The following is a 25,688-nucleotide window of genomic DNA, read 5'->3' on the forward strand; positions in this document are numbered from 1 at the left end:
TTTATCCAGATAAAATAACCACTCTGAGTTTTCATTATCATTTTGGAGGTTTGGAATAACACTTTAAAAAAAATCAACTGATGATGCTTGCAAGGTCAATGGCATGTAAACCTCTGCATTTGGTATATTGTTCAGGAAAACAAAACTAATGCCTGTACTTTTGTATATAAACAGGATTGTACCAAATAAATTGTCCAACCCACTGGCATACTGCTTGGACAAAAGGGCAACACTGCATGTGTTTAGGCCACGGACATTCAAGTGGAATATTTTAAGAAAATCTTTTACTTCTGAGGAGGAAACAAAACAACCTTTCAGTTATATGGCTCAGCCATTTCAACTGAAGTAAACTGAGGAAGTTTTACTCCAGTTCTACTCCAGTGTTGTCTTTCTTTGAGAAAAGGTCATTTGTTTCTGGGGCAGCTCTTTTTTTATGAGCAGATGCCACATGCCAGATACCTCCAAGCTTTTTTCTCAGAATTCCCTGACTTGGGCCCATAGTATTCCTGTAATTATGGCCCAAATTATATAAGTATGTTGGTAACAATGGATAAGTACTCCTAGTGCTGAGTAACTGCAGTGATGCATCTGAAGTGTTGAAATTCTGCTGTGTGCCTTTTAAAAGCCCCACTTGCGCTGAAACAGTTGATGTGTTTTTAAATTTATTAATTTTATGTTAAAGATGCATTTCCCTTCGCTCCTGAAAGCAGCAGCAATTGCTTTCTAAGGTACACATTCTTTAGAACAGAGCTTTCCAAACTGTGTGCTGCGACACATTAGTGTGTCGGCGGCAGTGCGTAGGTGTGTCGCGCGAAATGCAGAAAATTTTGTGGAAGGGCACCGCGGAGCTCCCTTACTCGCGTCTGCTTCCCTTGGCCCCTCCCCCGGAACTGAATTACTGTGTCGCGAAATGATGCATGTCTAAAAAGTGTGTCACCAACATGAAAAGTTTGGAAAGCTCTGCTTTAGAAAGTATTCTTAAGTCCTTTCATTGAACAGAATTTTTTTCCTAAAGAGTGCGGAGGTCCTGCTGATCTACACAGCATGGAGGTCAAAATAGGTCTGGCAAGGATTAGGGACAGTTTAAAGAACACATGGAAAATTCTCTTCAATCTTGTTTATATTGTTCAATAAAGTGCTAAATATGTTACAGTAATTGAAACAGATCTCTTATCCCAGACCAGAAATTTCAACTGACCCTAATACAGGAGACCTGACTAAAGATCGATAAGAGGATTGAAGCAATGGAGAAAACTTTGCCTGCACTGAGTGCACTTAACACTAAATGGAATGGATTTGTTATTACCAGGTCAGTACTGTTCTTCTCAGTACAGGGACTATGGCTGACACTGGTAATATGTCCAAAGGAAGAATAAATTTAGAGTGCCCACAATATGCCTTTCATAAGTAGACTATGATTTAGAAATCACTGTTTCTGCAAAACTGCACATTTGTGAAGGAATACTCCCTTATAGATCTCTGTCCGAGTTTTTCGGTAATTTAAATAAACTATTTCCATTCTTGGAAGCCTGGAAGCTGCTTGGAAGCGATTAATTGTTAGCTGCAGATGATTAGCCTACTTCAGAATTATCCTTCAGTACAGGGGTATTTTGCCTTTTCTTATTTGCTTGCTTCCTTTTTTTTTTTTTTTTCCCTTAACAGTTAATTGACTTCTGGACCAATTTAAAATTCTAAATGCTTCCCTCTAATTTCTCAGCTTGCAATTATTTTCTCTCATACCCCGTGAAATATCTTTGTGCAGATTTTGTCCCATCTCATTTTTCTATAAATTTGCTGATTGTTTGAAAGAATTGTTTGCACATTGTTTTGAAAAATACATTTTTAAAAACCCCTTGGGAAGAGGTAGCTTTAGTTTCATAAGAAGCAGTACTCAGAATGTATCTACATGTTTAAAAAGCTTTATGAAGAAAACAAAATGGAGGTCAATTTAAATAAGCAATATTAATTAATTAAATATTTGAGGATTGAAAAAGAAAGATAAACATTGAGTTCATTAGAAAGCAAACATTAATGGATTATTGACTATTGAAAATTTCTAAAGAAGTAAATTACTAGCATTTTGATCAAATACAAAAATGAAACAATTTTTACTAAGGAGAACAAAGAGGTGACTGCATCTTTTGAAAGAGTAGGAAACCACTATTTTTCTAAAATTAAGGTAAAATAGTGACCAGTTATGGGTTGCTTTTGTGATTAGTCTAGGATTTAAGATAAAATAGTTAAGTTGTTAGCTTTTTCAGGAAGAGTTTTAATACATGAAAAATTTGAGCATTGTACTTTTGGAAACTAGTAAGGAGATGTTTAATCTTTGTTAAGACTCATAATTAATAATGACTTATACAAGATTATATTATATAGTATAATTAGACTGAGGCTACTAAAAAAGAGGTGGTTGTAAAAAATCAGGTTCAGATATAGTCTGTTACTTGTATATATGGATATGACCTGATAAAAAATAACGAACACACAGTGAAAACTGGGCTAACCCCACTGAAGTAACTGGAGCTACACTGAATTACACTGCTAAGGGTCTCCTGCACTGTATTTCCCTGTAAAACAGGGGTGCTCAAACTCCACCCTGCAGGCCAGATGTGGCCTGTGGAGCCATAGCTTCTCATCTGAAGGGCCCCCAGGGCCCAGAAATTGGGAAGCCAGGGAGAAGTGGCCATTAATACATCACCTTACTCCCTGCCAAATTCCCAAACCCCAAGTCCTGCACGGCCGTACTCCCTGCCCTCATGGGGCCATACTCCCTGCCCTCATGGGGCTGAGTTGTGGCCAAGCCATGCCCCCTTCCCCCACAGGGCCAGGTTGGGGCTGGGCCATCCCCCCTTGCCCAGTGGGGTGGGGTTAGGCACCTTTCTCCTGTGGGGCCTGTTGGGGTTGGCCTGCCCCACACCCCTCTCCATGTGGCTGGATGGTGCCTGTCCCAGATGTTAGACAGGAACCACTAGCTGGATCCGGATCATGGATGAACCCGGCACTGCCCATCTGGCTGGCCAAGAAAAAAGTTGAGCAATATTGGAAAACAATATCCCTGTGCAGAGATAATACTCAAATTAAAAATAGTTTGTATCCCATTGTGGATGTAGAGGCAGCTTAAATGCTGCCTAATTGTTTTGATTACACCTTGCAATTTTTCTGTTAAATTTTATTTCAAAGGAAAGTTGTGTTTTTTTTAAAGAAAGAATCATATAAGAGGCAACTTAAACTGCATTGCTTTCCCTTGTCCTTTGTTTTGGACCTTGTGCTCCCAGTACCATCTTGTTTGTTTAAGAAAGCTCTCTTTGTTGACCAATATCCTGGCTTGAAATGCAGTTGTGAAATAGGCTGCCTTGTAGGATACAGTGTTTGTTTTAACAGAAAATGGGGAGTTGTAAGTATTCAAGGCTTGGAACTGAAAGACAAAAACTACTAGCAACTTTGAGTTTTTAATAAAACTACAGCATATTATAAAACTGTGTGTGTGTGTGTGTGTGTGTAATATAGATACTACTAATAACATTTTAAAGTTAATATTCTACTTCTCACTTAAATTTTACTCTGCATTTAAATGTTATAAATCAAAATATCAAGTCCAGTGATTCTCAGCCAAAATGCTGCGTTCCTTTTAATTGCTGCTCAATATTAGCACTGTATAGGTGTGCGAACACCTACGCATGATTCACAGGATAAACCCAGCAATTTCAAGCAGGATTCTATGGTGTCAAAAACTTCCTCACATGTTATCCGAGTTCCTTGCAACATAAAAATTGTTCTATTATTTTTCAGTAGTAAAAAATGAATGAAAGCTAAGGTTTGGCTTTTCCTGAGGGATGCCTTGAGTCTAACAAGGTTGGGAACCACTAATATAAGCCCAGTACTTTTTTCAGAAGGCTGCTGACTTCCAAAGCTTGTGGGTTGTTTAGGGGTTTGTTTGTTTTTGTCTTCTTCAGACAGATTGTAACCATTCTCCCACTTTATTTCCTGCACTCTCCCTTTGTGGTAGTCACAGTCTTTGTCAGTAGACTGGTCCTTTGACTAGGAAGTAGATGATTAGCCAACTGAACTCTCTTAACTTGATCATCAAGCAGCACCCATTGGGATAGTATATGGGGGGGCAACCTTTCAGGATCCCATAGGCAGAGTTCCCATAGGTTTACTCAAACCTGTTGTTTCTTTTTGTTCATACACTCTCTTCATAACAGTCAACCACTCTTATACATCAGTGGTGTATGCCTGAAGATAATCATCTCTTAGAGTTTATTTTTGTCGATGATATCTAGATTCTACTGGTGCCAAAATCCTCACCAGTTCTTCTCACTCTCTTCTGACCTCCTCCACCAGTGTCAGACTGGTGTATGGGTGAAATTCCGTTGTCCTCCTCACCTTCTTCAAGACTCATGACCAGACTGAGGCTATCCTCAAACATTATTTCATTCTCTCTTAACTTCAAAATTCAGTTAAAAACTCTGTAAAATCTTTCATGGTCTTACACATCAGACTCCTTCGAAGACATGTTTTCTCTATTTGCTTATCTTTTTGCTCCACTGTTCTATTTTCTCTCTCTTCAGAGAGTCTCTCACCATACATGATTTTGGGCGACTTCCATTCTGCTAGAAATTACCTTCTTAAACAGTCTTTCATCATTTTGTCAGCTCCCTATATTTTAAATCTCATTTTGAAAATATATTTCCTACTTTCTTCTATGTGTTTCCCTCTGCAGTTTTCATAGATATTGAGAAAATAAAAATTGAGGATAGTACTGCCTTTAGTTTATTAGCAAAAGAAGTTAGAATTTGAAAGTACCTGTTCTAAGTTCAAGTCTCTTTCCTTCTTGGAAGTACATCAAAAAGATGTAGACTCATTTTCATTTATTAAAACGTGATGAGTATTTTAATTATAAGTAAAACTATTTATTTTTTTAAAGATCTATACACATAATACAATAACTCAGCCTATATGTTTATTACATCAGACCTGCTAGTCTATTTTTTATTTGAAGAGGCTCCCATGTAAAATTCATCTGAAGACCAGATCTGTTTCTTGTTTTATTTAGAACATACGTGTGTGTGTGTGTGTGTGAGAGAGAGAGAGAGAGATCACTCTGCCATGTCTAAAAATGATACCCCAGTATTTTAGCTACTGTATTATATCCATAAAATAATAGTTCTTGGATGGGTTGTATATGTTGTCATGGTCCAAAGGGAAAACTAATAACTTATCCTCAACCATGTACAGAAGTTATGAAAAAAACAACAAAGCAAGTTTCTCTGCTTATTAGAGAATTTTTCTTGCATGAAAAATGATGTTGCATTCAATTTCATTGCATTTGACATTCCAGATGTATAAACCGTCTTTCAGCAAGGTGATATGACAGGATGAGAACTTGCAGAAGTGACTGAAAAATTTCTTTTGTGCCATTTCCATAATTTTTGTGGGAGAGTATATTGCTACTTCATTTGTCACTGTTTCTTTAATACAAAATTGACCTCTCCATTGTTCCTGTGCTGTTCCATCTTTTGGGCATACCTTTTGATGTAAGAAGCCCAAGCAAAGCTACCATAAATATCCTTTACTACTTGGAATAGCTGGTGAAATAAAGGTTACAGGATCTTTGTTTCCTTCGCACACAGTTCCCATCAATTGTAATGAGAATGGCAGGGATGGTTTTTGGGGACATAGGAGTATTATTTCTTTCTTGTTCTAACTTTTGTGGGAGGGCGCTTTCAAATTTCTCATACTTTTTAAATTAATATGTGAAATGCTAATGCTTCCCATTCAAAGTGAAATACAGTCAACCCCCACTTAATGCTGTTTCGCGTAGCGCTATTTTGTATAACACTATTTTAAATTGATACCTGATTCCACTTAGTGCTCAGCAATTTTCATTATAATGCTCACAGTCGCCATCTTAGGTCATTAAAAACACTTGTGGTCGCCATCTTGAATTGTCAAAATCTTTCGGTTTCGCTTAATGCTTGTTTTGCTTAACACTCGGTTCTTCAGGAACCAATTAAGAGTGGTAAATGGGGGTTTCCTGTAGCAAGTACTTGCCAAGTTGCATTTAAATCGCATGTATACACCGAGAACGGTAAAAGATTGAACCATTTTTTCCCTCCCTATGAATGAATGAATGAATGAATAAACTCATTATTTTAGTGACTCACTTCCCCCCTCATCACTGCGTGCTTACCCCTCCCCACCCCTCCTGCAGCCACTGGAAGCCTGTGGGTGGTTCGCCTTGCGGCCCTACTGCTGCCCCATGTTTAGGGGGTGCTAAGTCCCATTAGCCCCCTCCTTCCGCCGCCTATGTCTACGTGCTTAGTCATGGATTTTAGGTATCTATTATCTTAGGTACACTCATCATATCAGTAAAATAACAGTTCTTGGATGGTTACATTCCTTGCATTCAGGTTTTCCTATACAGGTAATTTTAATGAGCCCTGTATTTAATAATTAAAATTATATTTAGGTAAATAACTTAATTAAACTAAAGAGGACTGTAGTAATTACCATATTTACTGTGTTTTCTAGCTAAGATTATATATTGAGTTGATACAAATATTTCTTATTTGCCGTACCCAATACATTTCACACTTTTGTATGGGTCATCCTTTCATAATAATGCATGTTTCTGACAGAATGATACAGATAAAAAGCCATATTGGTTTTATATGTAGTACGTTCTTCTGTATACTGTCCAAGTATGTGATAAACCTTCCTGTAGGAATTGGAAATCAAACTTACTAATGCTTTCTTGCAAACAAAATATGCTATAATTTTCCTTTCCTTGAGGAAGTCACAACTGTTATGTTTTTGCAGTCATGATCAATGTACCAATAGATAAACTCTTTAATTTATCCACAAGCACCATACATATATAAATGCTTTGCAGAACACCATTCTAGCAGTTAGTTTAGCAAGAAGAATAAAATTTGGAAGAGGGAAAGTGAAATTTTACATGACTAACCTTTTGAAGATAAGTTGATTAGGATTTGAAAAATCTCAAAAGAAAGGTTTTTAATGAGTTCATTTTGCATTTCTCTTTTCTCTACGCTCTGTCTGGTTGTAAGTAAAATGTACTGGTTTCTGTCAGTTTAATACACATTAGGTTTTCTGTGATAGAGGTACAGTTTAGGTGGATACAAAAGTCAAAGACTAAACTTTAATGTTGTATTTTGTTGTTCCTGCACTGATTTTCATAGGAATTTCTTCTCCTTTAATTTGAATTTGACCTGAGTCATTTTGCACTTCTTAAGGATTCATAGATTCATAGATGTTAGGGTCGGAAGGGACCTCAATAGATCATCAAGTCCGACCCCCTGCATAAGCAGGAAAGAGTGCTGGGTCTAAATGACCCCAGCTAGATACTCGTCTAACCTCCTCTTGAAGATCCCCAGGGTAGGGGAGAGCACCACCTCCCTTGGGAGCCCGTTCCAGACCTTGGCCACTCGAACTGTGAAGAAGTTCTTCCTAATGTCCAATCTAAATCTGCTCTCTGCTAGCTTGTGGCCATTGTTTCTTGTAACCCCCGGGTGCGCCTTGGTGAATAAATCCTCACCAATTCCCTTCTGTGCCCCCGTGATGAACTTATAGGCAGCCACAAGGTCGCCTCTCAACCTTCTCTTGCGGAGGCTGAAAAAGGTCCAGTTTCTCTAGTCTCTCCTCGTAGGGCTTGGTGTGCAGGCCCTTGACCATACGAGTTGCCCTTCGCTGTACCCTCTCCAGGTTATCCGCATCCTTCTTGAAGTGTGGCGCCCAGAATTGCACGCAGTACTCCAACTGCGGTCTGACCAGCGCCCGATAGAGGGGAAGTATCACCTCCCTGGACCTATTCGTCATGCATCTGCTGATGCACGATAAAGTGCCATTGGCTTTTCTGATGGCTTCGTCACACTGCCGGCTCATGTTCATCTTGGAGTCCACTAGGACTCCAAGATCCCTTTCCACCTCTGTGCCACCCAGCAGGTCATTCCCTAGGCTGTAGGTGTGCTGGACATTTTTCCTCCCTAGGTGCAGCACTTTGCATTTCTCCTTGTTGAACTGCATCCTGTTGTTTTCTGCCCACTTGTCCAACCTATCCAGGTCTGCCTGCAGCTGTTCCCTGCCCTCCGGCGTGTCCACTTCTCCCCATAGCTTTGTGTCATCTGCAAACTTGGACAGAGTACATTTCACTCCCACGTCCAAGTTGCTGATGAAGACATTAAAGAGTATCGGTCCAAGGACCAAACCCTGCGGGACCCCACTGCCCACACCCTTCCAGGTCGAGACTGACCCATCTACCACGACTCTTTGGGTGCGACCCTCTAGCCAATTCGCCACCCACTGGACTGTGCAGTCATCCACATCACAGCCTCTTAATTTGTTCACCAGTAAGGGGTGGGATACCGTATCGAAGGCCTTCCTGAAGTCCAGGTATACAACATCCACCCCTCCTTCTGTTTCCAGGCGTTTCGTAACCTGGTCATAGAAAGAGACTAGGTTGGTCAGGCACGATCTGCCCGCCACAAACCCATGCTGGTTTCCCCTCAGCATAATTTGTCCTGCCGGGCTCTCACAAATGTGAGCCTTGATAATTTTTTCAAATACTTTACCAAGGATGGAGGTGAGACTAACCGGCCTATAGTTGCCTGGGTCCTCCTTCCTCTCCTTTTTGAAAATGGGGACCACGTTAGCCCTTTTCCAGTCCTCCGGGACTTGGCCCGTGCGCCACGAGCATTAGAATATTCCCGCCAGTGGCTCTGCAATGACATCGGCCAGTGCCTTCAGCACCCTCGGATGGAGCCCATCCTGGCCTGCCGACTTAAAGGCATCCAGTTCTTCCAAGTGACTCTGCACCACCTCAGGATCTACGCATGGAAGTCTGGCGCCTTGCTGCTGCCTCTCTACAACCCCAGTGAGAGACTTGTCGTGCCCCTCGCTTAGGAACACTGAGGCAAAGAACTCGTTGAGGAGTTCAGCCTTGTCCCCCCTATCTGTCACCAATTGCTTCTGCCCATTTAGCAGCGGTCCTATTCCTCCCTGGGCCTTCCTTTTACTCCCTATATATCTAAAAAACAATTTCTTGTTGTCCTTTACTTGGGTTGCCATCCTCAGCTCCATGGTAGCTTTGGCCCGCCTAACTGCCTCCCTACAAGCACGAGCAGAGGAGGTATATTCATCTTTAGTGATCTCACCCTGTTTCCACTTTTTATGTGCTCCCCTTTTGGCCCTTAGGCTGCCCTGGATTTCTCTGGTCAGCCATGGAAGCCTCCTGGCCCCTTTCCCTCTTTTGCCTCGCTCGGGGATCGTCTTGCTTTGTGCAAGGATAATCTTTTCATATCAGAGGTGATGCCAAGTAGCACGAACAGCTAATATGTAATGCAAATAGAAAACAGGTCTTGTCAAATAAACATAATTTTGCTCCTTGAAATGACAGATGTCTTCAAGGCAAATAATCAGATTCAGTACAGGACCACCTGGCTGGACAGCAGCCCCAGCCCCAATCCTGCCCAACTTCCTCTCTCCCTCCCTTGTGGGGCCTCAAGCTCCCCTCCCCCCACCAAACTGGGATGTAGGCGGAATATAAAACCCTCCCCGGCTGCTAACTAGCCCTGGAAGCACCTACATTCCATGGACACATTATTTTTAGACTTTGTATTTGCTCAGTTGCCTATAGTTGTGCATTTTCAGAACTGGTGCAGTTTTGACATTGGCTTTGTGCCAAGCTCACACAAACCCAATCTGGATCCAGAGGATCCTCTGCCAAGACCCATTATGTAACAGGCTAGTAATCGGAGTACTTACTGCAGAAGTGGGAGACTTAGGGTAAACTCCTTCCTCTCTCTCGCAGGATTCAAACCCACACCTCTTACCTCTCATGAGAGTGCTTCAAGCCCCAGGCTATAGGCTATTCTGGATAAAGGCACTTTCAACTCTTGCTTCTGCCATTTTTTAAAAAAGGATTCAAGATTTATTGGCCAAGAGAAAGAGTTCACAACTGTAGCCTGGTGGGGTTCCACTTTCACCTGAAAGAGGAGAGTTTTTTATTCCGATTCCTGCTCTTAAGATTGTTTCTATACACTAACATTAAACTGACCCATTGAAAGAAAGAGTATGGGTACAGGTATAGGTTTCTACTTTTCAGAAGAGAGCTTATAGCTGTGAACCTTAAGTGAACAGGAGCATCCCCCTGCAGCTCTGAATAACCACATCTAACCACAGAGAGGAGCAAGATTCAAGATATACATGTTTTCAGTGTTTCCTTACTAGCTAGCTTCAGAATGCTGAATGTGGTGACTTTAAGGCTAAGGATAGACATTACACATAAACTGGTTTCAGTGATCAGAAACTGATTTAAACCTGTAACAGAACATAACCAGTTCAGTGCACATAAACCAGTTTGAAAATGACTGAAACTGGTTAGAGGTATACCTGGTTGAATGTAGTACCAGACTTAATTGATATGGGTCAAACCAGTTTATGCAATGTCTGTCCCAGACTCTTTGCTGGTTTAAGTTAAATCAGAGTCCCCCTGAATCCCAGCATGCTCTCTAGGCTGGACAGGGCTCTCTGCTCCACAGCGGGGCTAGCCCTTCCCCTCTGTTCCCTGGCCAGAGCTCTGTCAGATTTGCAGGCACAGCAGGGTCTGCTGTCTTCTCTGTGCCTCACTCCCCCCACCCCCAGCTCGTTGCTTAAGAAGGGGTCCCTTCCTCCTCTCTGTCACAGCATGGACCATAGCCAGCATGTGGTAAGTTAGCTAATGCAGTCTCCAGCAGAGACTGCAAACACAGCAGGGTCTGCCTGGCTTCCCCCTGCCCTCACTCCCCCCTTTGCTCCTCAAGCAGAAAATCCCTCCCCCCCTCAATCTCCTTCAGGGACCCCAGCTCCAGGGACCCTAGGCACGTGGTATGCTATCTGATACTGAGAGGTGTCTGTGCGTGTCTCTCTCCAATTTCACTGGGGCAGGCAGACAGAACAGTGATTGCTTAGGGCTGTGTGGAGCTAATCAACAGGTCAGCTGGTAAGCTGTTTAAGAAGTTTGAAGTAATGGAGAGAAGCCATTGTTTTGCTAATTGGGTGATAAAGACTGTTATCACTATCAGCCCTCAGCTGCCATGCTTGCCTGTCAGTTTGCTGCAGACAATATGACGAGGCAGGGAGGGAGATTGAAAAGCTCCGTATCATCAACAAATGCATGCACTGCAACTCCCCCCCCACTTCCCCTTGCCTCAGAGTGCTAGCCCAGGACTGGGGGCTGGCAACACTCCCACCACTTGAGCAGCCAGTGGGGAAAAGCCTGGGACCATGCAGGCAGACCTCCCTAATAAGAGAGAGTCCTGCCCTGGCCTGGCCATGCCCCCCTCAGCTCAGCTCTCTGCAGAAGGGAAGGGAGGATTGCTCTAGCACCCCCCAGCTTCTAGCTTGAGCCACTGCAGGCATGTGCCTGAATTTCCTCTGTCCAGAGAGAATGTTTGTCCAGTTTCAAACCAGTTCAGCGTAGCCAGGTTAGACTAACCTGCAAAGATTGAATCAATTCAGGCTCAGGCTTTTTTGAATGTCTGTCCCTAGTCCAAGTGGCTCGTTGGTCAGCATGTGGACAGCTTTTGCTTGACCTCCTGAGGTACCTAACTCTTTCCAGGTCTTGTTTAGAGAACTTAGGTGCCTGACAGATGGGTTTTTTTGTATTGTACTTTGGAGCCAGAACCTAAAATTTAGCTATTAGGGAACTCAACTGATAAGGGCCAAAGCTCTTTACTGGATCTGGTGCTAGATGCATTTCTGGAAAATCTACTTAGCAAAACAGATGTTTTTATGTTTAGTGTAGTATTAAAGGCCTCTGATTACACCAAGTCATAGTAGATGATCTAATAGTCTCTTCTGAGTTTCAGTTCCATGAATCTATAGAAAATTTTCTTTATGAGTGCATGTAATATTGCAGTACACCATTGCAGACCTTAGAATACAGAAGAAGATTTCAGCTTTCAAACTGGTCAGTCAAAAAGAACTTCAGATGTAGAAAATTAGTCTCATCCCTTAAGGACCTATCTAAAGTAGCGATTCCATCATTCTACTTGTATCTTGTTTCTTGACGTTCACCATTAGTTTAATCAAACAATTAAAAGTTTGCATTTATTTTATGCTCAGCTACGTCTTGCCTCATAAATTAATAGAACTTGCTGAATACTTTCTAGCAGAACAACTAAATCACATGCAGTAACTTAATTTAGTTCTCATTAAAGATTCACTTCCCTTCTAAAAGAGAATTGCATCAGTTTTCTAAATGGAACCCACAGGATTTCTTCTATTTACTGGGAAGTTCCTTAATGCTTACTTTTTCCCTTTTAACAAGAGGTTCTTTTTCAAGATGGGTTGTCAGTATCTCTTTTTTTTTTTTTTTTAAGCCCACTGATGACTTCATATATTTCAGATCCTGTAATATTAAATTATTAATTCAAGTCTTGAAAAACAGTGTTTCTACTATATTTGTAGATATTGTTTGCATTATTCTTATCAACACTTGTATGAAAAAAGTATGGCATATTGTTATAAGAATGCATATGTGAACTTTAAAAATGATTATATAAGAAAATAAGGATTATTTTTCTCTGCCACATTATAAATGTTAAGACATAAAAAAGTCTATCTGTTTATTTTTAATTATTTTGTTAATGTAGCCCATAAACACTTTTTAAGAATTTTTTGCCAGTTAAGACATTATAACCATTTTTTTCCCTCAAAGGTCTTATATCTGAATATTCATGTGTGTAAATTGAACTGCATAGCATACGTGCTGGCTTCTGACAGGATGAAAATTTCTCACTAGGTAGTAAGAAAACAAGTTTCCCTCCCATCTGTTTTAAACAACAATTCATATGGTTGGACTTGAAAACAATGGGATTTGTTTTAAAAATTGCGTCTCTTCCATTTATGTGCTTCTTGATTTTCATTCAGCACTTCAGTGGTATAAGCATGAGGAGAATGTGCTATCAAAAATTAACAAGGCATACCTGTTTAGGAATATGTCTACTCAATAATTTTTTTCACTTCAAGATTCCAGCCAACAAGTGAGCAGCAGCCACTTAATTCAAAATCTAAGCTTATATTGAACATTCATATACATAAAATCACAAAAACCAAATTGATAATTTTAAACAAATCATTCTTTCTAAATGGGGGATAAAATTGAATGCTACAGATTGGCTTTCTATGCATGAGAGAGAAGGCCAGAACCTTCCCTTCTTGATTCATGAAAATGACTGTATTCTCACTTGTGCTTTCTGAATTGAGGCACCAGTGCACACTGGGACAAAGCACAAACCAAAAGAAATCACTGTTTGTTGTGCTCCCATAGTGAAGCCAGAGGCAGTCCACTTATGCCCACGGGAAATACTTCCTGGTTGCTCATCTAATGCAGTGCTTCTCTCCATTCCCAGCTATAGACATATTGCTGCACAATTAAGTATTTAGGCCCGTGGAGTAGCCCAAAAGATCTGTGGATACATGGGTGTGTGCATAAAAGGATTTGACTACAGTGTAATTGGTGATTCATAAAAGTGGATTTTTGATAGAACAGTGAGTGCTAGAAAGAATGTTATTTTTTTCTGCCAAATTAAAAATGGATTAAAAACATCTTTATGAATATTAAAAGCCAATATTAGGAATCCTTGATATTATAAGTTTAATTAATTTAAAAAGATTGTGTAGACTAAACCTTCACTCATTTTAATCAAGGAATAATTCCAGTGACTTCTACTCATGGGAGTAGAAAATGGGATATGGCCCATTCCATAACAATATTTAGTATTACACAGTTGTCATACTAATGGCTTAGTAATCAATAGCACGAGCAGTTAAAATTCCCCATGATCACAGCTAACTGTCAGTTTTAACAAATTTGACAACTGTTTTATAGGAGGAAAATGATTCAAAGATTTTTTGCTTTAATGAATAGTTTAACATAACTTGGAAAATGTTCCTTAATTTTAAAATCTGTATAAGATACAGAATTAGGAAAGTCTGGGTTAATACTTTTAAAATGTTCATTTTTAATGCTTAATGCTCATTTTTTTTTTTTTAAAGGCCATAGGCACTTAGGAGTCCAGATCTCACTGAAACTCAGGTGGCAATGGGAATTAGGCTTCTAACTGCACAAGTCATTTTTAATGGGAGTTGCACAGAATTTTCTCATGTTGTTTAAAAACATTCTCTGTTTTATTTTTATGAAATCATTTGGCCAGCTACCTACTGCCTACTGGTACATTTATGGTCATTTTTTTGGAAAATAGAGAACTTAAAGTAATTTAAGGATTCTGTTAATTTGTCTTCTTTCTAAGATATTAATTCAATCTGATTTTAAGTCCCTCATAGTAAATAATATAAACGTTAGTAGACAAGTCTTCATTGTGGGTTTAAGTTCTCAAGGAATAGGAGTTCCATAAGAATCATTTCCTATCATTTTAATGAGGTAGTGGTGCAGCGATTACAGCCTGTTTATCCATTCATCTGTTAGCTAATTTCCTTCTTCAAATTTGTGTGAATATGAAGTTGTAGACACTGATAAAATTACGAATATTTTTGCAGCTTGATTAAGTACAAGTGAATGCTGTTTTAATCACTTTGAGTATAAATTTTAGTCATCTGTTTTTTTTTTAATTCATTCATACATTTCTTTAGAAATTCAAACCAAAGCTGCTGGTTAATGCTGAATTGGCATGTCAGATGTTTCTCTCTCCAGACCCTTGATATAGCTGAAGGTCAAGTGATAGAAGTCAGCATTCATCAGTCACAAGAGGCCTGGGAATAAGGAGACTTTTATGTCTGATCTTTTATATCACCCTTAGGATGTACATGGCTCCCACAGAAGTTAAAACCCTGGATCTGATTCTGTTTTTAGCTTCCACTGACTCCCTGCATGGCTTTGTGCCTCAGTTTCTGCACCTGTAAAATGTCTATGATAACACTTTTCAGCTTTACAAAAGGACCTTGAGGTCTTTGGATGTGAAAGGCTTATTTAATTTCCTTCGTTGCCATTATTAGAGCAAAAGCAAAATCATAACCATATTTTGCAATCATGTTTTGGTGGGGACTTAGGGTAGCATGAAGGAGAAAGTAAAACAGTAACTGAGTCTGGCTGTTTATTTTGCAGGTTCTTTCATGTTAGTGAATACCTCAGGGAAGTTTGCTGGACAAAAGGCTCACCTCCTACTACCCCACCTAAAGGAAAATGACACACACTGTATTGATTTCCATCACTATGTTTCAAGCAAGAGTGGCTCCAGCCCTGGTACACTGAATGTATATGTGAAGGTCAATGATGGTCCACTGGGTAGCCCCATCTGGAACACATCTGGAGTTCCTACTAGCACTTGGAACAGAGCAGAACTGGCAATTAGCACCTTTTGGCCAAATTTTTATCAGGTGAGTTTTATTTGTTGTTAAATTTTGTTTCTCACATTAATCAGATTTGTAGACTAAAATTAGAACCTGTTTTTAATCATCACTGAAGTTAAATAAAGGTTATCCTGTTAAATTTCCCAGTTGGTCAATATTCAGTGCAGGGTTTTTCAACCTTTTTTTGGTTGGTGTACCCCAGCGGCCAATCAAGAAGCAGGGAGTTCCCTGGCCATTTGATGAGCGGGGAGGAGGGGGCCCCCCAGTGGTCAATTGAGTGGCAGGGAGGGGGTCACCTGCGTGCAGTGGCAAACCCAGAAGTGCTGGCATCAAAACCGGAAATGCCCCCCGCTTCTCCATGCCACTGCTGCATACCCCCTGGGGGCTCTGCGGTACACTGAGCTAGCTGCAGTACTGAAAACAGCATAGCTGCTGCAGCCTGAACCTCCATTGCCCAGTATTTACTGAGGGTCTCTGTAGGTGCAGGACTGCTGTGGCTGGACTGTTGTCAGTACTCATGCTGGCTAATTTAAAGTTATCTTGAGTATGCCTATCTCTCAACAGGAGCTGCAGTCACTTCTGGATTAAAGTGTAAAAATATTCTGAAGTAATGCCTACCCCTGGTTGCCAACCCCTGCTTTTAATGTATATCATGTCAGTTCATTTGTTTCAGTTAATTTTTTTGCAATTTTTTCATACTTCTGTGAAGTATGTATTTGTACATTTGAATATGTATATAGAAGAAATGTTGGCAAAGTCTGGATTCCACTAAAATCATCAAAAGTTTTATCACTGATTTCAGTGGCACCTGAATGTCACCTGTTATCTCTGCTCATCAGGAACAGTTGAATCTAGTAACAGTAGATTTTACAGTGGTGGGTTTTTTAAAGTGTTTTAGATTAGTAACATTCAGTTATGTTTCTAGCACCACATGTTTCTCTGAATCCACAGACCTGAATGCAATTTCAGTTTGTGCTGTCTGATACCAAACACAACATGAGAAAATTAATCACTCGAGCATTTCTCCATTACATCCTGAGTGTTGAGTAGTTAGTCAGAATTAAATATCACATTTACAGTAGAGTTCAATGTTTTTGGACTTAAGGCACCCCTCACTGGACTTGAGGCACCTCTCTATAACTTTTGTGAATTGAGTAGCACCCAGTTTCACAAACTAATTTATATATTACAATGCTTACCTCCTTGCAGAGGGTCTGGGTAGTGGGTGTCATGGATTGGCCAGGCAGGGCCTGTGATTATCTACTTATCTCATTTGGCACCCTTCAAAGGATCCAGCAGAGCCCAGGGGGCCATGGCACACTGGTTGAGAATCACTGACTTAGAACGTTGCCCCTCTGTTGCCTAGTTTACAGAGAAAATATTCAGTGATCCCATAGCCTCATTGCTCCTTCTTCGAGAAAATGAGGTTGTGAAAACCATGGAGAGAGATTTACTGAGCACCCGCTGGGTGCCTCTACACGAATGCAGAGGCTGCTCCAATGTGCTGCAATTCTAGTAATTAATTACCACACTCCAGCAGCCACCCATGTCTCGTGTATTGGCATCCCCACACTTAAATAGTGGTGGGGGTGCTTGAACTAAAGCTTATTAAATGAGCTTTAGTTCAAGTGCCCCCGCCGCTGTTTTGAATCTGATACTTTTTGATGCTGATACATGAGACACTGTGGTGCTTTGATTAGAGTGGCTCTCCACCACTGGAACACGTGTAAAAGTGCCCTCTATTTCTAATAAAATATCTCTGAATTGTAGGATAGAGACAAAATGCCACTCTGACAGAAATGGAGGCAACCACAGAAGGTTTTCATGTACCCCACATATTGACATAATCTGTATCAAATTTCTAATGATATATTGCAGCCGACTGAAATCTGAGGAAGTCTTTTCCAATTCATGGGAACTAAATTACCAAAAGCCTATGGTCCTTTTCAAGCTGAATTCTAAGCTATCCACATTTGGTCTCAGCTTCAGATGAAGATCCTCAAATGGTATAAATTAGTGTAGCTTCACTGACTTGAATGTGTTGACACCAGATGAGCCTTATTACTTTTTTCCTAGTGCTCTGCTATCTTTCCTGTGATTGCCCCCACTCTTTCCAAAGTCTTTAAGTTGCCTCCCCAAATTCTTTACAATTTCATCCTTGCATGTCTCTGTGCTTTCTCTTGTTACTACATGTTTAGCCCCATTGCTCCTAGATGCTAATGCCCCAGTGAATATTGACATTTGTCATAAATTCCCAAGAGTGGGTTTCTCATATCCCACCCAAAACCTGATTCTTTGTTTCCCTTTCCTTGGGACCCATGCCTACTGTTCCTCATAAGGCAGCAGTTATTTTGTTTCTGCCACTTCCTAGCAAAAAGGAGGAACTGAAGAAGTCTCTACAGCAGACTTGAATAGTAATTTTACAAAAACATTTACAAAAAAAGTGATGGAAGCCTTATTGCATAAAAAGCTGAATGGTACATCAATAAGTGTTTTTGCAGAAAAACATCCTGAATTAGTAGAAGAAAGACTCTGGTTAATATAGCAATAGATACCTGCCTACATGACAGTGCCATGTAATTTCAGTCTGTTAACAGGGTACTTACAGGGTAACTATCAATAAATAAAGGTAGAATGTGGTACAGAGGTATTTATATGGGCTGCATGATAAACTTTAGAAGTGTACTTACCCAATTCATCTCCTTGAAGCACAGTTTTATTGGTCTGTTTTTGTTTGAAAATGTAGGCAAAAAACTCCCACTAATATTAAACTGAATAGAGACTAGATTGTTTATTTTAGACTAAATCCTATTTTAGTTAAACTTTTAGCATATATTTGCGTAACATAGTTTTATCCTACATAATGTTAACAGAGACAGGCAAAGGATTCAGAAGGTTTCATAATTAATATGATGTTTTACTGTATTCCTGTTCATGTTATTGACACTTTTGATATTGATTTTTCCGTGTAGAAATTTCTCTTTAGACATACAAGCTCTGATCATAATCATCATTTTATTTCAGCATACGTTTTTCATTTTACCAGATAAATACCTGGGTAGGTTTCACCCCATATGGCAAACAACTGTACTAGATGTATAAATCACTGCGATAACCTGCATGTAAAAAACACTAATTGTAGGTTAATTACTGTTCATTTAAACTTAAATCATCAAGTATTCTGGTGATTAAGATATATTTAATTCCTTAATTAATGCTTGTCCTAATTGCTCCTACTTAAAACCTGCCCATCACTTCAGGGTCTGTCTAAACTGCAGTCCATAGGTATGACCGCAGCTTGTTTAAATATGTCCAGTCTGGCTTCTGCCTTGATAGCTCAGTGGTTCTCAACCTTTGTAGACTTGCAGCATGCCTAGATAGACTCATGCCTGGATAAATACCTCTCAGAAAATGTCAGCTCTTAGTATTCACTCTGTTTTTGAAAACACAAAATAATAGAACAGCTTTTCTGTTGCAAAGAACTCAGAAAGACTGCAGCTACATATTTCTGTTTGAAATCTCTGGATTTATCCTGTGAGTCGTGTTGGCAACCTAACAGCTCTAATAGCGTGTGGCATCCCATGGCACCCTTGATCTCAAGGCATCCCAGGGTGCTGTGGCACCCTGGTTGAGAAACACTGAGCTAGCTGCAGTACCGAAAACAGCATTGCTGCTGCAGCCTGAACCTCCATTACCCAATATTTACTGAGGGTCTCTGTAGGTGCAGGACTGCTGTGGCTGGACTGTTGTCAGTACTCATGCTGGCTAATTTAAAGTTCTCTTGAGTATGCCTACCTCTCAACAGGAGTCGCAGTCACTTCTGGATTAAAGTGTAAAAATATTCTGAAGTAATTACAAAAGCTTATGCCTCTGAAGCTGTCAATATCCAAGGTGCTACCCTGCCCAGCCTTCTGCCTGACTTCAAACTGACATTGATAACTACGGTCCCATGGTCTGAACTAGTAGGGAAGTATTGGCTACCTATTTTTATCAGACGGTAGTAGGAATTTCCCTCTCCCTTCCCTCCTTCCTTCACCAAAGCTTATGCTATACCTCTCTGATTTAGGCTATAAGGTGCAGATCTACCCTGCCTTCTGCTTGATTTCAGAGCAACATTGCTAATTACTTCTCTGCTTTTTGAACCATGTATGAGTCAATTGATGCATATTTACCTGATGTGTGAAAGAAGTCTATTACTGCTTTTAAGAAACTGGCTGGAGTTTGCAGCAAGATCAGTTAGAGAGGCTTCCTGCCGTACTCTGGTACAGGGATAAGAAGCAGCCAGAAGCAGCAGCTGAACAAAAGAGGGACTATGGACTAAATCACGGGTGGGCAAAATGTGGCCCGTGGGCCGGATGTGGCCCACCAGGCCATTCCATCTGGCCCGCGGGACCCCTAAAAAATTAAGAAAATTAATATTTATCTGCCCCTGGCTGCCTGTCATGCGGCCCTCGGTGGCTTGCCAAAACTCAGTAAACGGCCCTCCACCCAAAATAATTGCCTGTGCCTGGACTAAATGCTCTCTTGATGGCTGTAAGTGGTGGTAGCCTGTCCTTCAGACACATGGGACTAGTTTGCCTAATCTCAGAGAGTTTGGTTGCTGACATTAAGATTAGGCCTTATAAATGTCTAATAAGCCTGCTCTGCTGATGAGGCATTTCTGAAAGGGAAATCCTTGCTTAGTTTATTTTGGCTTTTCCTTTTTGTAGAAAAAGTTTTTAATTCTGAGGATTCTGTTGTCTGATCACTTTGAAGTAATAAAATGTGCTTTAATTTTTGAACCACACACAGTCTTATTACTCCCAAGAAGTTCAAGCTGGTGAGTACCTTGTGTTGTCAGCTCCTTAACCCTGAAAGCAGACAGTTTAGCATTATTCTTCTGTAATTTACTCTCTGTTTCCCTCCTTCTGAATAATTTGCTTTTTAATTCATTGCAAGTCAGGCACTGCAAAAATATTCTGAAATAAAATTTGATTAAAAAAAGCAATCAACAGTGTAATTTTAAAATCTTTAAAAGAGACTAAAGAAAGGGTTAAAAATCACTTCTTCCCCACCCTGCCTACCTGGCTGGCAGGTGGAGACTGGACACAGGTCTGTGGAGCTGACACCAAATAAACCAATACCTGCCCTGAGACATATAACTAATTGGTATCCCTGAAAGATTATTGGATTTTTCCCTATAGCCTCTGATTTAGAAAGAATTCTTAATACAATATAATTCCTTCTCTTTTTCAAAGAGATTTTTTTATGTTGTGTGAATTTATATAGTGTTTGTAATTAGGTATAGTTCACCTTTTGACTAAAAGTATTGTAATTTCTTTAATAACAAAGACAGGAATTTACTAAGTGAGGTCATGTACTGAAGACAAAAACTATTTATTCCTTTTGTTCTTTGAAACTGACAAGTTATCTCCACTGGCACATTTTCTGTAGTAAGCATTTATGACGGTAAGCAAACCCCTCTCTTTGTTCTCATATAGAAGGGGGAAGTGGCAGGAATGAAAAGCTAATTTTGCTCTTCACTGAAGCAGGGAGGATCAGGGACAGTGCAATGTTAAGCCACTTCCCTATTTCCTGTTTGGCAGGCATCTAAGGTATAGTCTGATGTAAAACATCTCTCAGGCAGACATTCAGCATAGCTTTTCCTGCACAAATGAAATCTGTTTTTTAACCAGTTGTTTCCTGACTGATAAGGCAGCAAAATAATATCCAGGGAATCAAAGGGACTATCATGTTTAGTGCAGCTTGCTGTGCTAGAATGTTGTTTCATTTTGACTAATGTGTCTGATATGCTACCTCAGATATTGTGACAGCTGTGATGAAATGCAAGTTGAGAGTCTAGAGGAAAAGTGTTTACATGCCTCCACCAAGCGGCTTGCCAATTAAAAATGATGGAGAAAACTGGGCATGGCTTTTATAAAAAGTTTACTGTGAAGAAGAGACAGTCTGATTAAAAAAAAAAAAAAAAGAGAAAAGTTAACTGAAATTCAGAAATAAATATTTTTTCAGGTAAACAGTGTGCATATTGGGCCAGATTCTTATCTTAGTTACACTGCATAAAATTTGGAGCAACTCCTTGGATGTAAGTCTAGGTTTTCATAAATATAACTGAGATAAGAATTTGGCCTGTTACAGTCTAATGGAAGCAATTAGCTTCAGATGCTTGCTTGTGTATGACCTCCAATACAATGTGCACTTTTGGTAGCTCCTTTTTCAACAAATGGCTTCTAGTTAGGTTTACATATCCTTGAGTGAGTGAATCTTCAAATTTCTAAAAGCTGAAATTTGACTCAGTGGATTTTATGATCAAGCAAGAGTATCTTTGCATTCTGCTATCTGAAGAAGATGGTTTCTGAGTTCATAGAAGACATTTTATTATAGGAAGGCAAACTTTTCTGCAGCTGTCAGATAACTCATCTGCCTACATTTGTAGCCAGATTTTCAAGACAATAGAAATTTAGAACAAATCTGCAAACATTCATGTGCATTTGTGCACTTACTTTGTTCATGCCATTATCACAATTGTCTGCACAAATTGGGTATATGCCCACAGGCAGCTAATTATATGCCTTACTAACCCTTTTGTATGCAAATATTCCATTTGCAAGTGTGATCACTCTGAGCCCTATGTCTTTGATGGTTTTAAAAATCCTATCTTTATATACATGGAGAGCAAGCATGTTTATTTATGTGGAGTATTTGTAGCATAAAACACTGTGAGAGTTTGGATTTATACAATAATGAATAGAACTATATAAATATTATTTTTCTCTTAGTAACTACCTGGGGCTCAAAAATCCTCATCTATCTCTTTAAGTTAACTACCATTCTACATGCAAATTTGCACTTTGATACAGACAGCTAAGTACTTATTGCCAACTTGAATGTCCAGAGGAAGATGTCTTCTGGTACCCAGCATTGAAAATTGAGTTCCCAGTGTTGAAGACTAGTAACGTGCAGTTTGTCACAGGAAAGAACAAGAAGGGGGCACAACAAACCAAAGAAATGAAATAAGAAAAAATCGCTTGCCCGCGGCAGGAGCAAGAAGAGGAACCCACGCGGCTCGTCAGCTGTGCCTTTATTCAGTTGAGACCGGCCGGTGACTTCATCAGTAATCGCCGGCCAGCAAAGATAAAGATGGTGACCAGCAGCGAGGGGAGAGGGGGAGAGAGCTGGAGAAGAGTGCGGGCGGAAAATGCATGCCCGGAGATCCCTAGGAGGCACGAAGCCTTGGATAAGGAGCCAGAGGAGGCTCCTGAGGAGGAGTGTGCTGGCGGCAGCAGGGAACACAAACAAATTAAAAACAGTCTCTGTAGGCTGCGGAGACAGCCACCGCCAAGAAGGGAGGAACGAGCCCATGAGGATCCACAAGATATCAGGTGGGAGCTGGGGAAAAGATGGGGAGGAGGAAGAAGTAACTCCATGGGGAAAGCTTTGAGAGGAGCAACGGGGAGGACCACAGAAGAGCAGGGAGTTTGCCCCGAATCCAGAAGCCGAACAGCCACGTGGGGAGACCACGAGACATCCGGCTTAAGCCGTTCCAGAGAGAGGAGACTACGGGTGCACGGCACATAGGGGTCATACCTGGGGTGGACCCCAAGGGAGCAAGGCTCCCGAATCTGTAGACAGGGGATTACCTAGAGCCCTGGCTTGATGCCAAGCAAGGCACTGTAGAGGTTTGTTACTGGTTTTGATTTTTGTTTCCCTGCATGAAGGGGTTGAGAGGGAGAGAGGACGGGATTAGCCTATCCAAGTCCACAAAGGGAAAGAGCTTGGGGCCCCAGGGCTTAACAGTGTGATTTTGTTTTCTTTTATTTTTCCCCGAGTGAAGGGGTTGAGAAGAAAAGGGAAAGGGCCCAGGTAACCGAGTGCTTTGGAGCAGGAACCTTAGGGATCCATATTGTGATATAATCCAGGAGGCCAAGATAGGTGTGAACCAAGCACAGGTTCTTCAGTCTGGTGTAAAAGAAGGAATCCAGGACAAGGGGTTAGCCGGATACCTTCGATTGCACCACAGAGGAAAGACTTGGCCCATCCAACCGGCAAGGTGGAGTAAGGATGGGTTGTATGGGTGGCGGAGCCCCGTAAGTGACCGTTGGACAGACTACACCTGACCGAGAGACCCCAAGGAGGCAGCCCCCACTGGGAATATTCAAAGTTGCGGCAGGCGAGATACGGGCAAACCACCTTGGGAATGAACAACTACTTGGTCAGCAACGAGGGTGTGCGAGACGAACGTCACCTACCATACAAAGTAAAGCCGCATGTTACCAGGTGTTCGAGTCTCGATGGCCACACTTATATAAATTGTTCCTCACTAAATGACCTCTCTATTCAAACTGCTGGCATTGGAGGATGGTTCTACCATCTCTCCTTCTATACAGCAGCACAATAGTTAGGGTATTCACCTACGATACAGGAGACTTAGCTGCCCAAGAGGATACGAACCCCCATCTCCCAGGCATGTGCCCTACCTACGATGCTGTGGTGTATTCTGGTCGCAGTGTCCTCCATGGATACAGTTTCACTTTGCGTGGTCTTCTTAAATACTAACAGGAAAAGGCTGTATAGCTTGGTTGTTAGGCACTGTTCTGAGAGGCCAGAGACCTTGGTTCACATCCATTCTTCCCCTGATTCAGAGCAGGGATATGAACCGTTTTCTGCAGGCAGAGTTGTATTGTTACCCAGCATGTCTACAGGTAGTGTACAGAGGAATTACTTTCAGGGAAGTTTAGCTGCAAAATAAGCAATGGACCGAGCAACAGCAGCATCACCAGGATGTGGTAGGGACAGCAGATGGCAATGCTTTCTCTCCTGAAAAGCCACATATATCCTTTGACAGCGCTGTGATATGGCGAATACAGGTCACCACTATACTAATCCTGCCCAACCCTCAGCCATTGGTCTACAAGTCCACAATGGCAGAGCAGGTAGAAGAAGATGTTAGAATCTCAATAGCTGTGAAGATGGATGAAGGCTACAGCAGAATGAGATATTCAACTGTCTTGGCCTCCTTGCCATTGGATTAAGGTCCTGCTCTGTTAAGAACCATGTGGAAGCTGATGTGCAACAGCTTCTCCATGGTAAAAGAAATCATCCACAGGTGTCTTCCATGAACACGGCTCTTCCAGCACGGTCAAAGGATCTATGTGACTTTTCAGGATATATGTGGCCCTTTGGTGATCAGCTAGAGATGATGGGAGCAGGATTGTGGAAGGTCTTAGTCATGAACTGGCACAAAGGCAGGAGTTACAAGAGGGTCATCTAGCACTTGGACGAGACAGGAGTGTGGTTTGGCAGCTGTAACTGTGACTGAACAACCTTCTTCAGGAATCCACTTTGCTCACCCCACGTAGTGAGGTGCCCTAAACATAGCCTGTCTACCTTCTTCCTGACTGGATAACTGCATCCAGTGGGATCACTTTTCCTCCCGTTGAAATCAACAAAAACAAACAATTTTGGGACCTGGAACATTGGACCTCATGGACTAATAGTGAATGCCCAAAGCACTGCACCGCAATCATGGTTCAAGAAGTCAGGTGACAAAACATCAATACCACTGTACTAAGGTAGACCTGGCGAGCAGGAGATGGGCAGCTGAAAGAACATGGAGACGGCTATACCCTCTTCTGGAAGAGTAAACGGGAAGGAGAACACCAGCTTCATGAACTTGATTTTGCCATCAAGAATGAAGTCATAAATCAACTCCGTGAGTTCCCTATTGGAATTAATGAGCATCTCATGACTCTCCATCTTAAACTGGCAGGGAGCCAATATGCCTTTGCCATCAACAAGTATGCCTTGACTCTAGATGCTTCCATTGAAACCCAGAAGGAATTCTGTGCCAACTTTGACCAGGTCCCTTCTGATGTTCTGGAGGGAGGAAGACTTCTCAGCAATTTGAATGCAGAGTTAGAACGGACTCCAACAATCAGCAAAGAAGGAATAGAAAAAGTCAACTGCAGCAGCATCCTCCTCTTGACCTAACGTACGGAACATGGGTTCACCATCACCAACACCCTGTTCTACCAGAGAAACAGGCAGAAGACATCATGGCAACACTTGCGATCTGAGCATTGGCAACTAATTGACTATGGCATTGTTCATGCCTGGGATCGCAAAGATATCTACATCAGCTGACGTATGCTAGGAGCTGATGATTACTGGACTGATTACCAACTTATCTACTTGATTATGTCACTCAAACTAGCTCCCAAATAATGGCTGAAGCAAAAGTAATACCAATAGAAGATGAGTGTCGAAGCATTCAAGGAGTAAATTGAGACTTCTGCCAGAGTCTCAGTGAAAAACTG

At 41.1% G+C, this 25,688-nt stretch overlaps 1 protein-coding gene across 13 annotated transcripts in view; it reads left to right on the forward strand.

Annotated features, from left to right (window-relative positions):
* Positions 1–25,688, forward strand: part of PTPRM (protein tyrosine phosphatase receptor type M) — a 725,043-nt gene that overhangs the window by 229,330 nt on the left and 470,025 nt on the right. For 12 of the 13 annotated variants that reach the window (XM_059724225.1, XM_059724226.1, XM_014606664.3 and 9 more), the window contains exon 3: positions 15,131–15,402. In XM_059724225.1, the coding sequence (XP_059580208.1) occupies positions 15,131–15,402 (272 nt within the window). Of the gene's footprint in view, positions 1–1,237; positions 1,310–15,130; positions 15,403–25,688 lie in introns of those variants that run through there. The other variant, XM_059724234.1, reaches the window with a different exon arrangement.

This window comes from Alligator mississippiensis, chromosome 3, assembly GCF_030867095.1.
Source record: "Alligator mississippiensis isolate rAllMis1 chromosome 3, rAllMis1, whole genome shotgun sequence".
Taxonomy (NCBI): domain Eukaryota; kingdom Metazoa; phylum Chordata; order Crocodylia; family Alligatoridae; genus Alligator; species Alligator mississippiensis.